General features: G+C 59.0%; 1 protein-coding gene across 1 annotated transcript in view; it reads right to left on the bottom strand.

The window, feature by feature from the left end:
* The window catches only part of Itpr3 (inositol 1,4,5-trisphosphate receptor type 3), a 78,699-nt gene that overhangs the window by 12,220 nt on the left and 53,261 nt on the right, over nucleotides 1-13,218 (bottom strand). The window contains exons 28-45 of the mRNA XM_075979648.1: nucleotides 13,041-13,166; nucleotides 11,335-11,457; nucleotides 11,048-11,248; nucleotides 9,896-10,147; nucleotides 9,616-9,741; nucleotides 9,404-9,529; nucleotides 7,873-7,993; nucleotides 7,461-7,651; nucleotides 7,171-7,319; nucleotides 6,977-7,085; nucleotides 6,805-6,895; nucleotides 6,550-6,719; nucleotides 5,098-5,272; nucleotides 4,802-4,983; nucleotides 4,503-4,703; nucleotides 4,285-4,395; nucleotides 3,842-3,937; nucleotides 3,629-3,730 (exon numbers count right to left, since the gene is read on the bottom strand). Of these exons, the coding sequence (XP_075835763.1) occupies nucleotides 3,629-3,730; nucleotides 3,842-3,937; nucleotides 4,285-4,395; nucleotides 4,503-4,703; nucleotides 4,802-4,983; nucleotides 5,098-5,272; nucleotides 6,550-6,719; nucleotides 6,805-6,895; nucleotides 6,977-7,085; nucleotides 7,171-7,319; nucleotides 7,461-7,651; nucleotides 7,873-7,993; nucleotides 9,404-9,529; nucleotides 9,616-9,741; nucleotides 9,896-10,147; nucleotides 11,048-11,248; nucleotides 11,335-11,457; nucleotides 13,041-13,166 (2,652 nt within the window). The remainder of the gene's footprint in view (nucleotides 1-3,628; nucleotides 3,731-3,841; nucleotides 3,938-4,284; nucleotides 4,396-4,502; nucleotides 4,704-4,801; nucleotides 4,984-5,097; nucleotides 5,273-6,549; nucleotides 6,720-6,804; nucleotides 6,896-6,976; nucleotides 7,086-7,170; nucleotides 7,320-7,460; nucleotides 7,652-7,872; nucleotides 7,994-9,403; nucleotides 9,530-9,615; nucleotides 9,742-9,895; nucleotides 10,148-11,047; nucleotides 11,249-11,334; nucleotides 11,458-13,040; nucleotides 13,167-13,218) is intronic.

Below are 13,218 nucleotides of genomic sequence, written 5' to 3'. Positions count from 1 at the left end.
CACTGCTGCAGGGGACAGGACAGGACAGCTGTGAGTACTGCTGCAGAGGACAGGACAGCTGTGAGCACTGCTGCAGAGGACAGGACAGGACAGCTGTGAGCACTGCTGCAGAGGACAGGACAGCTGTGAGCACTGCTGCAGGGGACAGGACAGGACAGCTGTGAGCACTGCTGCAGAGGACAGGACAGGACAGCTGTGAGCACTGCTGCAGAGGACAGGACAGCTGTGAGCACTGCTGCAGGGGACAGGACAGCTGTGAGCACTGCTGCAGGGGACAGGACAGCTGTGAGCACTGCTGCAGGGGACAGGACAGGACAGCTGTGAGCACTGCTGCAGGGGACAGGACAGCTGTGAGCACTGCTGCAGGGGACAGGACGGGACAGGACAGCTGTGAGCACTGCTGCAGAGGACAGGACAGGACAGCTGTGAGCACTGCTGCAGGGGACAGGACAGGACAGCTGTGAGCACTGCTGCAGGGGACAGGACAGGACAGCTGTGAGCACTGCTGCAGGGGACAGGACAGGACAGCTGTGAGCACTGCTGCAGGGGACAGGACAGGAAAGCTGTGAGCACTGCTGCAGGGGACAGGACGGGACAGGACAGCTGTGAGCACTGCTGCAGGGGACAGGACAGGACAGCTGTGAGCACTGCTGCAGGGGACAGGACAGGACAGCTGTGAGCACTGCTGCAGGGGACAGGACGGGACAGGACAGCTGTGAGCACTGCTGCAGGGGACAGGACGGGACAGGACAGCTGTGAGCACTGCTGCAGGGGACAGGACAGGACAGCTGTGAGCACTGCTGCAGGGGACAGGACAGCTGTGAGCACTGCTGCAGGGGACAGGACAGGACAGCTGTGAGCACTGCTGCAGGGGACAGGACAGCTGTGAGCACTGCTGCAGAGGACAGGACAGCTGTGAGCACTGCTGCAGAGGACAGGACAGCTGTGAGCACTGCTGCAGAGGACAGGACAGGACAGCTGTGAGCACTGCTGCAGGGGACAGGACAGGACAGCTGTGAGCACTGCTGCAGGGGACAGGACAGGACAGCTGTGAGCACTGCTGCAGGGGACAGGACAGGACAGCTGTGAGCACTGCTGCAGGGGACAGGACAGGACAGCTGTGAGCACTGCTGCAGGGGACAGGACGGGACAGGACAGCTGTGAGCACTGCTGCAGGGGACAGGACAGGACAGCTGTGAGCACTGCTGCAGGGGACAGGACAGGACAGCTGTGAGCACTGCTGCAGGGGACAGGACAGGACAGCTGTGAGCACTGCTGCAGGGGACAGGACGGGACAGGACAGCTGTGAGCACTGCTGCAGGGGACAGGACAGGACAGCTGTGAGCACTGCTGCAGGGGACAGGACAGCTGTGAGCACTGCTGCAGAGGACAGGACAGCTGTGAGCACTGCTGCAGGGGACAGGACAGCTGTGAGCACTGCTGCAGGGGACAGGACAGCTGTGAGCACTGCTGCAGGGGACAGGACAGGACAGCTGTGAGCACTGCTGCAGGGGACAGGACAGCTGTGAGCACTGCTGCAGGGGACAGGACAGCTGTGAGCACTGCTGCAGGGGACAGGACAGCTGTGAGCACTGCTGCAGGGGACAGGACAGGACAGCTGTGAGCACTGCTGCAGGGGACAGGACAGCTGTGAGCACTGCTGCAGGGGACAGGACAGCTGTGAGCACTGCTGCAGGGGACAGGACAGCTGTGAGCACTGCTGCAGGGGACAGGACAGCTGTGAGCACTGCGGCAGGGGACAGGACAGGACAGCTGTGAGCACTGCTGCAGAGGACAGGACAGGACAGCTGTGAACACTGCTGCAGAGGACAGGACAGGACAGGACAGGACAGCTGTGAGCACTGCTGCAGGGGACAGGACAGGACAGGACAGGACAGCTGTGAGCACTGCTGCAGGGGACAGGACGGGACAGGACAGCTGTGAGCACTGCTGCAGGGGACAGGACGGGACAGGACAGCTGTGAGCACTGCTGCAGAGGACAGGACAGGACAGCTGTGAGCACTGCTGCAGGGGACAGGACAGCTGTGAGCACTGCGGCAGGGGACAGGACAGGACAGCTGTGAGCACTGCTGCAGAGGACAGGACAGCTGTGAGCACTGCTGCAGGGGACAGGACAGCTGTGAGCACTGCTGCAGGGGACAGGACAGGACAGGACAGCTGTGAGCACTGCTGCAGGGGACAGGACAGCTGTGAGCACTGCTGCAGGGGACAGGACAGCTGTGAGCACTGCTGCAGGGGACAGGACAGCTGTGAGCACTGCTGCAGGGGACAGGACAGGACAGCTGTGAGCACTGCTGCAGGGGACAGGACAGGACAGGACAGCTGTGAGCACTGCTGCAGGGGACAGGACAGCTGTGAGCACTGCTGCAGGGGACAGGACAGCTGTGAGCACTGCTGCAGGGGACAGGACAGGACAGCTGTGAGCACTGCTGCAGGGGACAGGACAGCTGTGAGCACTGCTGCAGGGGACAGGACAGGACAGCTGTGAGCACTGCTGCAGGGGACAGGACAGGACAGGACAGCTGTGAGCACTGCTGCAGGGGACAGGACAGCTGTGAGCACTGCTGCAGGGGACAGGACAGGACAGCTGTGAGCACTGCTGCAGGGGACAGGACAGCTGTGTGCACTGCGGCAGAGGACAGGACAGGACAGCTGTGAGCACTGCTGCAGAGGACAGGACAGGACAGCTGTGAGCACTGCGGCAGAGGACAGGACAGCTGTGAGCACTGCGGCAGAGGACAGGACAGGACAGCTGTGAGCACTGCTGCAGGGGACAGGACAGCTGTGAGCACTGCGGCAGAGGACAGGACAGGACAGCTGTGAGCACTGCTGCAGAGGACAGGACAGGACAGCTGTGAGCACTGCGGCAGAGGACAGGACAGCTGTGAGCACTGCGGCAGAAGACAGGACAGGACAGCTGTGAGCACTGCTGCAGGGGACAGGACAGGACAGCTGTGAGCACTGCTGCAGGGGACAGGACAGCTGTGAGCACTGCGGCAGAGGACAGGACAGGACAGCTGTGAGCACTGCTGCAGAGGACAGGACAGGACAGCTGTGAGCACTGCGGCAGAGGACAGGACAGCTGTGAGCACTGCGGCAGAGGACAGGACAGGACAGCTGTGAGCACTGCTGCAGGGGACAGGACAGGACAGCTGTGAGCACTGCTGCAGGGGACAGGACAGGACAGCTGTGAGCACTGCTGCAGGGGACAGGACAGGACAGCTGTGAGCACTGCGGCAGAGGACAGGACAGGACAGCTGTGAGCACTGCTGCAGAGGACAGGACAGCTGTGAGCACTGCTGCAGGGGACAGGACAGCTGTGAGCACTGCTGCAGAGGACAGGACAGGACAGCTGTGAGCACTGCTGCAGGGGACAGGACAGGACAGCTGTGAGCACTGCTGCAGAGGACAGGACAGCTGTGAGCACTGCGGCAGAGGACAGGACAGGACAGCTGTGAGCACTGCTGCAGAGGACAGGACAGCTGTGAGCACTGCGGCAGAGGACAGGACAGGACAGCTGTGAGCACTGCTGCAGGGGACAGGACGGGACAGGACAGCTGTGAGCACTGCGGCAGAGGGCACGGCAGCAGGGGGCGGGGCCTGGTACCTGAAGTGCTAGGATGTAGATGTTGTGGCCCACTTCACGCGGGCTCACCTCTGAGTTCTCCCGCTCCTCCTCCTGCAGGTAGGCCTTCTTGATCACATCCACCTGCAGGGGCAGAGAACAGCAACACTTGCTGTTTGTCACGCCCACTCCTGGGGTGCTGACCAGTACCTGTACCACCCACGCAACCCTCTCCTGCTGCCAGCCTTTCCTTACCAGCTCCTGGGGCCGCAGGCTGATGAGGATGCGCTCAGCATTCTCACTATCGTGCCGACTCTCCATCAGAGCCAGAAGCAGCTTGGAGGCGTTGTCCTGGGCGGGTACAGGAGGCAAGCTGAGTCTGAGGACCCTATCATGGGCCCCTAACCTCCTCATACATTGCTCTCAGGCGCTGGTATGCTGAGAAGTCTTCAGTGTATCAACCCCAGCCAGCCTTACTCGCCCTAGGCAAACATGTTTGAGTTCCCAGACACCCCCTCACACACACACAGGAAGTCCTCAGGGGAACCCAAGATGACTATGATGTCTATTTACACATGTACCCCTGTGTGGCCAGTGCAACCTGCACACGCACAGAAGAGTCAGCCCCCCATACAGCACAATCCAGCACATCTGCTCAGCACCCTTGTCACTCATAGGAGCTCACCACCGGGCCCCACCTTGAGCTGCAGCACCAGATCCATGCGGTACTTGCAGAGTGGGCTGATGTCGTTGAGAATCAGAGCTGTGATGATGTCGATGCCGTTGGATTCATGAGTCACAATGCAGGTCTAACGGGAGGCGGTAGGAGACGCATCAGAGTCGGGGTGGCCCTGCACCCCCCCCCCACCTCACTCAGCTCCTTCACAGGCACCACTGCCACCATGAGGCTGCTCACCTGGTTCTCGTGGCATGGGCCCTGGCAGTACTCCGTGAGGGTCTCCAAGGTCTGGATGACGAGGCCCACGTTGTCCTCGTTGATGTAGAGCCCCAGCAGCCCCAGCCCTCCCGTCGTGCTGCCGCACATGATGTCCAGGAACTGGAGGGTCTCACACACCAGGTTGTAGTTGGTCTTGTTGTTCTGACAGCGCAGGAAGTTCTGTGGAGCACAAGCAGGGTGGGCATGGCACGGCAGTCATACCACCAGGAGGACATCAGTGCCAGCGGCTTTGCCAGGGGCGCCGGCGGGGCACTCACCTGGAGGTCGCGGTTGTGGTTCTCACACAGCAGCTGCAGGAAGCGCAGGATGGGCCGCATGATGAGCACGGCCGTGCCCATCTCGTTGCTCTGCACGCGCTCACCCATCTCGTGCCCCCGGTGCAAGCTGGGGCCCAGTGAATAGCGGGAGGAACTAGGCATGGAGAAGGATGCCACACGGCCTGGGGGGCAAGGCTTGATAAGGCTGCGGCTACTGGAAGCCTGTCCGTCAGTGAGACCCCTGGCCCCTAAGGTCCCGTCCTGGGTCCCCCACACCAGGTCTGCCTGGTGCTCACCTTTGGTGGTGGGGTCTGCTGGCTCACGGTCCTCGCGAGGCTGGCTGCCCAGGTCACTCATGTTGACAGCAACTGTGGACTTGGTCTCCTGCTGGGCTCGCTTCATGCGGTCATGCAGCACCTTGAAGAAGCGCTCCGACTTCTTGTCACTTGTCATCAGGTTGTAGAAAGATTTCTGGAGATGGAGGGGAGGTGGCAAGCAGCCTCAGCACTGTGCCCGGCTCTGGGTGGCCACGGTGAGCCTCACAACCCTCACCAGACATCGAGTGGTGGCCGCAGGAGCAGCAGGAATTCAAGGGCCTCCTTGGCTACTTACTGGATTAGGACAACCATCACTCAGCGCAGAGCAAGTCTGGGAGGCACGTGTACCCTGAGACAGGAGCTGGGGATGGGCTTGGGACCCCAGCAGTTAATAGGGGAGGCCAACCCGCCATGACCACAGTGCTGGGGAGGGAACACTGTGGGCTGCCTTCTGCCCAGCCCCTGCTGGCCACTGCAGCAAGAGGGATCCCTTCCAGTGCATGCAGCCTTCAGTGGCTCCATCTCCCTCGGAGGAAAAGCCTCAGCCACTCAGGGCCACGAGGCCTTCCCTCCTCCGGCCCTTCATGGCCGCCCCGCACATTCTTCTCCCCCAGGCTTGCCGTCGCTGTTTGTTGGTTTCCTCTCTGTGCTAAGGATGAAACCTAGATCATGCACTAGATCACCAGCTCCATGGCTGATTTTTTCATTTTTTTCTTTTGAGACAAGTCTCTCAGCACAGCCCTGGCTGTTTGGAACTTGCTACAGACCAGGCTGGCCTCCAGCTCACAGCCTGCCTCTGCCTCCCGACTGACCGCTGGGTGGCATGCACGGCCACCTATTGTTTCTTTATACTAAGGACAAGCGTGAATGTCAGTACCCAGGCTGCCGTGAAGTTGCTCTGGAGTCCAGGCAAGCCCTGAGCCTGGGATCCCCTGCCTGGACATCCCGAGTGGCTGAGATGGCAAGTCATCCACCGGGCCCAGCCTGTGGCTCCCTCTAACCCAGCCCTGTGTCCCACACTCCATGTCTGCTGTCTCAGGTCCTGCTGCCCACTGTCCGTGACATGTTTGCTGCTGAGTGCTGAAGATGCAAGTGTGAATGAATGAATGAGTGAATGAATGAATGGGGTCAGGAGTAGGCAAGTGTGAATGACGGACTGAGTGAGTGAATGAATGAATGGGGTCAGAGGAGTAGGGGCTTTGGAATAATGAGGCCTGGGCTCCAAAGCTGAGGAGGATGGAGAGGAGGCAAAGACGAGCCTGAGCAGACACCGAGATGCCAGAATGGTGGCCCTAGTGGGGCAGGACAGAGCCGGTAGGAGGCAGGCCTGGGTAGATTCAGAAGATGGAGCGCCCCACTGTTTGTCCCCAGCGCCCAGGCCTGCAGCCACAGCACCACCAGAGAGGAGGCCTCTCCACTTCAACCCCGCACCTGGATCTCAGTGTTGCCTCCGTCCAGCAGGCGGATGGCCAGGCCGATGCTCTCCTGGAAAATCTTTTCATTCTTGGTGCTGGTGATAAGGTCGCAGACCAACTTGGTGGCCCCCTCCTTGTCCAGGCGGCACTGGGTGGCTGCGATGGCTGACCAGTCCTGGTCTGGGCCTTGGGGAGACGCTCGTATGAGAGGCAGTGGTTGGAGGCAGGAGCCAGCACACAGGGCAGGGCGGGGCTGGTCCATGACACTGACCAGAGCCTGTGGGGTCAGGGAGCTCGCCCCGGGAGCTGGACTTCCGGTTCTGGAGGTAATTCTGCAACAGCATCTTCCGTAGCTGGTTGCCCTGGAAGGTCAAGATGAGGCGTTTGGTGAGCAGCGTCCTGTTGCCGAGTCCCCGCTCCGGCCCGGTGTTGTCGACACTCACCCGGTCCCCATACTTGCTCTTCTTCTGCAGCATCTGCTGCAGCGTGCGCAGCACCTTCACGCACAGCTTCTCCTCCGACTCCATGAGGCCCTTGGTGTGACGGATGAGCCTGGAGCAGAGGCAGAGGCTTAAAGGGCCACCTGCCCCAAGGTAGCCCCAGACCCAGGTCACCACACCCCTCCTTCCCTGCTCACTTGGACAGGAAGCCCCCACTCTCGCAGCGCTGGTAGGCCTCACTGCCCTCCAGAAAGAGCAGCTCGGGCCAGTGCAGCATGTCCACCAGCACCGAGAGCTCAGCCTGCACCAGCGGCTTCAGCCGTTCTTCTAGGGCCGTGATGATGTCCTGGGAGGGAGGGCAAGGTCACCACCTGGTCAAGATGACCAAGGTGTGACCATATCCCATCCCCCAAACACTGTACACCACCTGAGGGGCAGGGGCAGCAACCCCCTCTTCCCCAGAGCAGGCCCAGCCAGCCACGCCCACCTGCAGCTTCTCGATGATGTTCTTGTAGTCCCACTGGTTGGCGGTGGGGATAACGCGAGGGAAGGTCCTCGTGGCCGTCTTGTAGTTGGCAGCACTGCGTTGGGCTGCGGCTGCACAGCTGCCCCCACTGCTGAGCAGGGCACTCATGTGCGCGTCCAGATCCATGGGCAGTAAGATGGCCCGGCTCTTGGCTACGAGAGAGGGCAGAGCTGGAGGACAGGAAGAGGCAGGCAGGCCAGAGTGGGGCAGGCATGAGTGTCGCCTGTGCCCCCCAACACACAGGGGACCCGGCACCACCTCTTGCCTGGATCACTTGGAAACACATCAGCAAAAGAGAACAAGAGTAACTCCAGCTGGCCGCGACCGCCCTGGGTGACGTTCGCACTGGGAAAGGTCTGGCATGGGTACTCACCCACCATGGCGAGGGTGCGGACACAGGCCTCCACGGAGCCTTTGTGTTGCTGCTGCAGCCACGGACACTCCAGCAGCCGCGTGGTGGACTGCAGCAGCTGCACCACAATTGTCTGGTGTGTCTGCAGGAGAACAGAACCGGAGGCAGCTCAGCCACCCCACCAAGGTGGGGCACGGGCACCCTCACTACCACCGTACGCCTTTGGTCTAGACAGAAAGTTACCAATTGGTTTAGCACTGAACAACCTCCCTGACCGTACAGGGCCGCCACGTAAGAACTCCCCACAGCCACAGCGCCCCCCCCCAGACTGAACACGGCAGCACACACCTTTAGACCCTGCTTGCAGGAGGCAGAGGCAGGCAGATCTGTGAGTTGGTCAGCCCAGTCCCAAAATACAAAGCACAATTAAAAACCAAACAAAAAATAATGAAAGAAAAGATAGACTCTGGGCCAGTGAGATAGCTTAATAGATAAAGGTGTGTGTCGTGCAAGCCTGGTAACCTCAATTTGATTTCTAGAGCATAGGTAAGGCTAAAAAAAGGCCCTGACTCCACAGCATTGTGTCCTGACTGCTACATGCTCACCCCTTATTCAGCACGCACGCACACGCGCACACGCGCACACACACAATAATAATACTGATACATTCTAAAGGTCTATTTTAAATTCTACTTTATCCCATTCTACAGCTAGTCTGAGGCTGTGGGGGAACACATACTTTTTTTTTCTTTTTGAGACAGGCTGGCCTTGAACTCAGAGACCCACCTGCCTCTCCCTCCCAAGTGCTGGGCTTAAAGGCCTAGTGTTCCTAACCTTCTATTTACTCCTCTCAGAGCTAGCCTGGTGCCATTGCTGGTCTTGAACCCATGGTTGCCACTTCCATGGGGTTCTTCCCCATCCTCTGGGTTTATAATTTAGGCAGTGCCGCGGAGCCTTCCTCAAGGAGACCTGGGACTCTGCGGTGGTTCTCTGTGACCCAGGTCAGCCCCTGCATGGTGATGCCAGTGAGACACGGGGCTGCCTACCTGCCCAGCACCCACGGACAGTGCAAGGGTTCTGCTGCCCTGGGCAGCGGTCACATACACCTTACCACCCCAGGCCCTGACTGAGGGATTCCTGTGTTAATCTTGTCAATCCCAAGGGACCTCCTAAGTCAGTGTGGAGTGTGTCCATGGGGTTTCCAGAAAGATGGAAGACCCACCCCACACATCCGCTGCTCCCACCCATGGGGTAGAACCCAGTGAGCCGAGTGCCGGTGTTCATTGCCCTTTGCTTCCTGTGTGACTGTGGATGAAGTGTGACGAGTCACCCCTGCTCCTGCTGTCAGGATGGACTGCCCCCATTCCTTGGATTGTTCCTAGTCGGTTACTTTGTACCGTTCCCACTCTATCCTGACCCACGTCTGGGGCGTTTGTTACACGGAAGATGACTGATACACTGTATTTTGCTGCATCTTCTCGTGCTCATGTAAGCAAGGCTGTGCTCCACGGGAGAGCCATGAGAGTGGCCATGTTTGATGCGGGCTGCTCACCTGCAGCGACGTGCTGTTCTCTGAAAACGGGGAGCTGAAGAAAGCGCTGATGGTATCCAGGACCACAGTGAGCACGTACTTCTCTAGGGTGGGGTCCGCCAGACGCTTCTCCCGTTTGTTGCAGACCTACGGAGGAGAGTCATACGGGGAGATAGAGCTACGTACAGGTCATCCCTCCACCCAGAAGCCCAGGCCTAGCCCCCGGAACAGACCAGAGCCATGTCCAGGGTGAAGTTCTCGAAGAGCGTCCAGATGTGGTTGCTGGTGTAGATCTCCTTCATCTCCACCTCCGTGTCCACATAGCAGTGATTCACGAAGTTCACGTACGCCATTTTAACCTGGGCAGCAGGCGAGGTGCGTCAGCAGTGCCTGCCCAGGCTCTTCCTCTTAACCTGCTGACTTCCCCACTGTCCCTGTCCTCTGCCAGTCCCCCAGTGTGGCTACACCACAGCCGTCTCCAGGCTCTGCCCTCCTCACAGCCCGAGCGCGCACCTCCGTGATGCAGTCCTCATGGGTCACCACAGACACCACGTCCTCCAGAGGCAGCAGGGAGGTGCACTTGATCTCTGTGTAGACATTCTTGCCCTCGGCACAGGCGGCCAGCAGGTCCACCAGGGAGATGTGGTACATGAGGGGGCTATGGTCCTCCACGCCATCTCGGGCTGCCTTCATCATGTCCAGCAGATGGGCCAGGGAGGCCTTGTCATTGTAGAACACTACCACGTCGTCACCCGCGTTGGTCAGCTGTGATGGGAGGCGGATGCGAGTCAGAACCCTCGCCCAGCAGCCCCAGGCACCACCTCTATCCTGTGCGCGTCAGGGCAGGTGGAGACCATGACCCCATGACCTGATACCCATTTTGAAAGTTTTGGTTTCTGAAACAGTTTATATAACCCAGGGTAGCTTTGAAATCACTATGTAGCTGAGAATAAGGCTGAACTCTTTTTTTTTTAATTGTTGGTTTTCACTTATTTTGTGTATATGGGTGTTTTGCCTGCATGTGTACAGTACCCACAGAGGCCACAAGAGGGCGTTGCATTCCTTGAACCTAGAGTTACAGATGGTCATGAGCCAGGGCTGGGACTTGAACCCAGGTCCTCTGGGAGAGCAGACAGTGCTCTTAACTATGGAGCCATCTCTCCAGCCAGATCTGAATTCTTGGTCCACATCAGCCTCCTAAGTGCTAGGGTCACAGGTGGGAGCCATCTTGCCTGGCTTCCTGCCTAAGTTTCGGGTTCCTTGACTGATGTGTCCAGCCCTCTTCCTTCAGAGACCTTGGCCGTAGATCCAGAAAGTGTCCAGATCCCCTCAGCCTCCAGAATGCGCACTGGACTGAGGCGGATTCCGCCTCTCTCCTCTCCCCCTCAGTCAGTGTTATCACGGCCAAAGTAGACTGCTTCAGCTGTAGCGTCTCATGTGACATCACCGTCTGTCCCTGCGCTCCCCAGCCCGCTGTGAGATACTCCCAGGGAACAGACCTCCCAGACTGGGATCAAGGCTCAGCCCCCCCCCCCCCCCACCGCTCTCCCTGTTTCGGGTGAGCGGATGTTTGTGCGTTCCCACCATGTGCCAGGCCCAGAAGCCCAGCTTCTCCCGGCCCCCAGGACCCGCCGCCCAGCCCCCTGTGGCCCAGGCCGCCCTCACCTCGGTCATGATCATGTCCTGGCACTTCTTCACGTACTTGCCCTCGGCTTTGATGACAGTGTGCAGGAAGTCCAGGTACTGCACGTGGCGCCCGTGAGTGGCCAGCAGGTGCACAAAGTGCTGCAGAACGGGCTCGCTGATCTCGGAGCACAGCTGGTAGTTGTTGAGGAAAATGTGCTGCATGGTCTCGGCCTCCAGGAGCTGTGGGGGACAGCGGAGGCCGTCAGAGAAGGGTGCGGCCCATCAGGGACCCTGCGCAGGTGCCCGCCCGTTCACGCGTGCCTCACCCCAGGCGTGAGGAAGAGCTGCAGGTGCTTGTGCAGCAGGGCCTGGTTGCCAGGGTTCCCGGCGCAGAACTTCTGCAGGAACTGGTGTGTGTAGCGCAGGATCTCCAGCATCTTGTTGTCACTCTGTGTGCAAAGAGAGGCTGCTGGGCTGCTGGGCGCGCGCGCATGCGCGCGCGCGCGCGCACACACACACGCACACGCACGCATACACACACACACACACACACATGCACACGCACACATACACACACACACACACACACACACACACACACACACACACACACACACACACACACGCAGGCCTGAGTGGCTGGAAGTAGTCAGGACCCAGTAAGCTGCTACACCAGGGTTAAAAAGCACAGGGAATGGCAGGGGTGGCGCACGCCTTTAATCCCAGCACTCAGGAGGCAGAGACAGGTCAGTTAGTGTCTGAGTTCGAGGCCAGCCTGGTCTACAGAGTGAGTTCCAGGACCAGTTCCAAGCTATAATGGTTGTTATGGGAGGGCCCGGCCCACTGGGTAGTGCCGGCCTGAGCAGGTGGCCCTGGGTTGTATAAAAAGCAGGCTGAGCGAGTCATGGAAGCAAAGGCAGCAAGCAGCACCCTTTCCTAGCCTCTGCTTCAGATTCTGCGCACTTCCTGTATGATGGGAGATCACATGCATCTCCTATATGCTCTGGGATTCTCCCCAGGATGCTTTGGGTCCTGGTCTCTGTTACAGCAGGAGAAAGCTAACTAGGATGCTTCTCTAGCCTGGGGTGATCTGGGTTTGACCCCTAGAACCCATGGACAGGTGGGAGGAGAGAACAGACTTGTCTGCTGCGCCTGCACGCACACACACATTAATTAAAAAAGTCAGGGTGCAGCCTGAGACTTGTAAGATCAGCTCAGGGGCCGGAAGTGACTCCCAGCCATTAAGGGCACATGCTGCTCTTGCAGAGGACCCAGGTTCAACTCCCAGCACCCAGACCAGATGGCTCACAACCACCTATAAATTCCATCTCCAGGGGACCCGACACCCTCTTCTGAACACTGAGCATGTGCACACAAACGCAATCATTAAAAAAAGTCAGCCAGGGTGAGGGGCTGGGGGTCAAAGACAGACAGAGGCTAAGAGAGGGAAAGAGAAGGACAATGTATCGTGGACCCATTGGGATAAGGAGCTGAGGGGCAAAGGGCCAGAATCGGGACCTTTAACACAGTTCCTCATGTTGTGGTGAGCATCCACCATAAAATTATTTTGTTTCTACCTCATAACTATAATTTTGCTACTGTTATGAATCGTAATGTAGATGTGTTTTCTGATGGCCTTAGATGACCCCTGTGAAAAGTCCCTTAATCCCCAAACACAGAGAGGGGTCAAGACCCACCGGTTGAGAACCACTGGTCTAGCTGGAGCTAATAGACAAAGTTAGCCCAGGAAGGGAAGGAGGCTGAGGTTGTGGTTAATCAAACTCAAGGGCTGTGTAGCTCAGAGGAAGGATGTGAGCGTTACATGTGCAAGGCTCTGAGTTCAATGCCCAGCTCCACTGAGAGGGAAGGGGAAAAATCACAGCAAATCAGAGCAAGGGGGGGGGGGGGCAGTATCAAAGGTTGAAGCAACCAAGGAGCAACTCAAAAGAGCAGGTGGGCGACTGGCTTGGCTAAGGCCGGCCCGAGGGCTGCGGTACACTGGTCTGGAACAAGCGGGCTGGATGCCAGTCACCTTGTCATAAGGGATCTGCAGCAGGTCCAGCATGACCTTGTGGGCATCCATATTCTTCAGCAGCCTCTGCTGCTTCTTCCTCATCTGCTCCCCAACCCCGCACATCTTGTTCAGCCTCTCCAGGATCTGCAGGGAAGACAGGGAGATGGGAGCCTGCTGCCTCCTCCTCCTCCACCTG

This window comes from Microtus pennsylvanicus, chromosome 7 (genome assembly GCF_037038515.1).
Source record: "Microtus pennsylvanicus isolate mMicPen1 chromosome 7, mMicPen1.hap1, whole genome shotgun sequence".
NCBI classification, from domain to species: domain Eukaryota; kingdom Metazoa; phylum Chordata; class Mammalia; order Rodentia; family Cricetidae; genus Microtus; species Microtus pennsylvanicus.
This window is presented reverse-complemented; position numbering and strand designations above follow the sequence as displayed.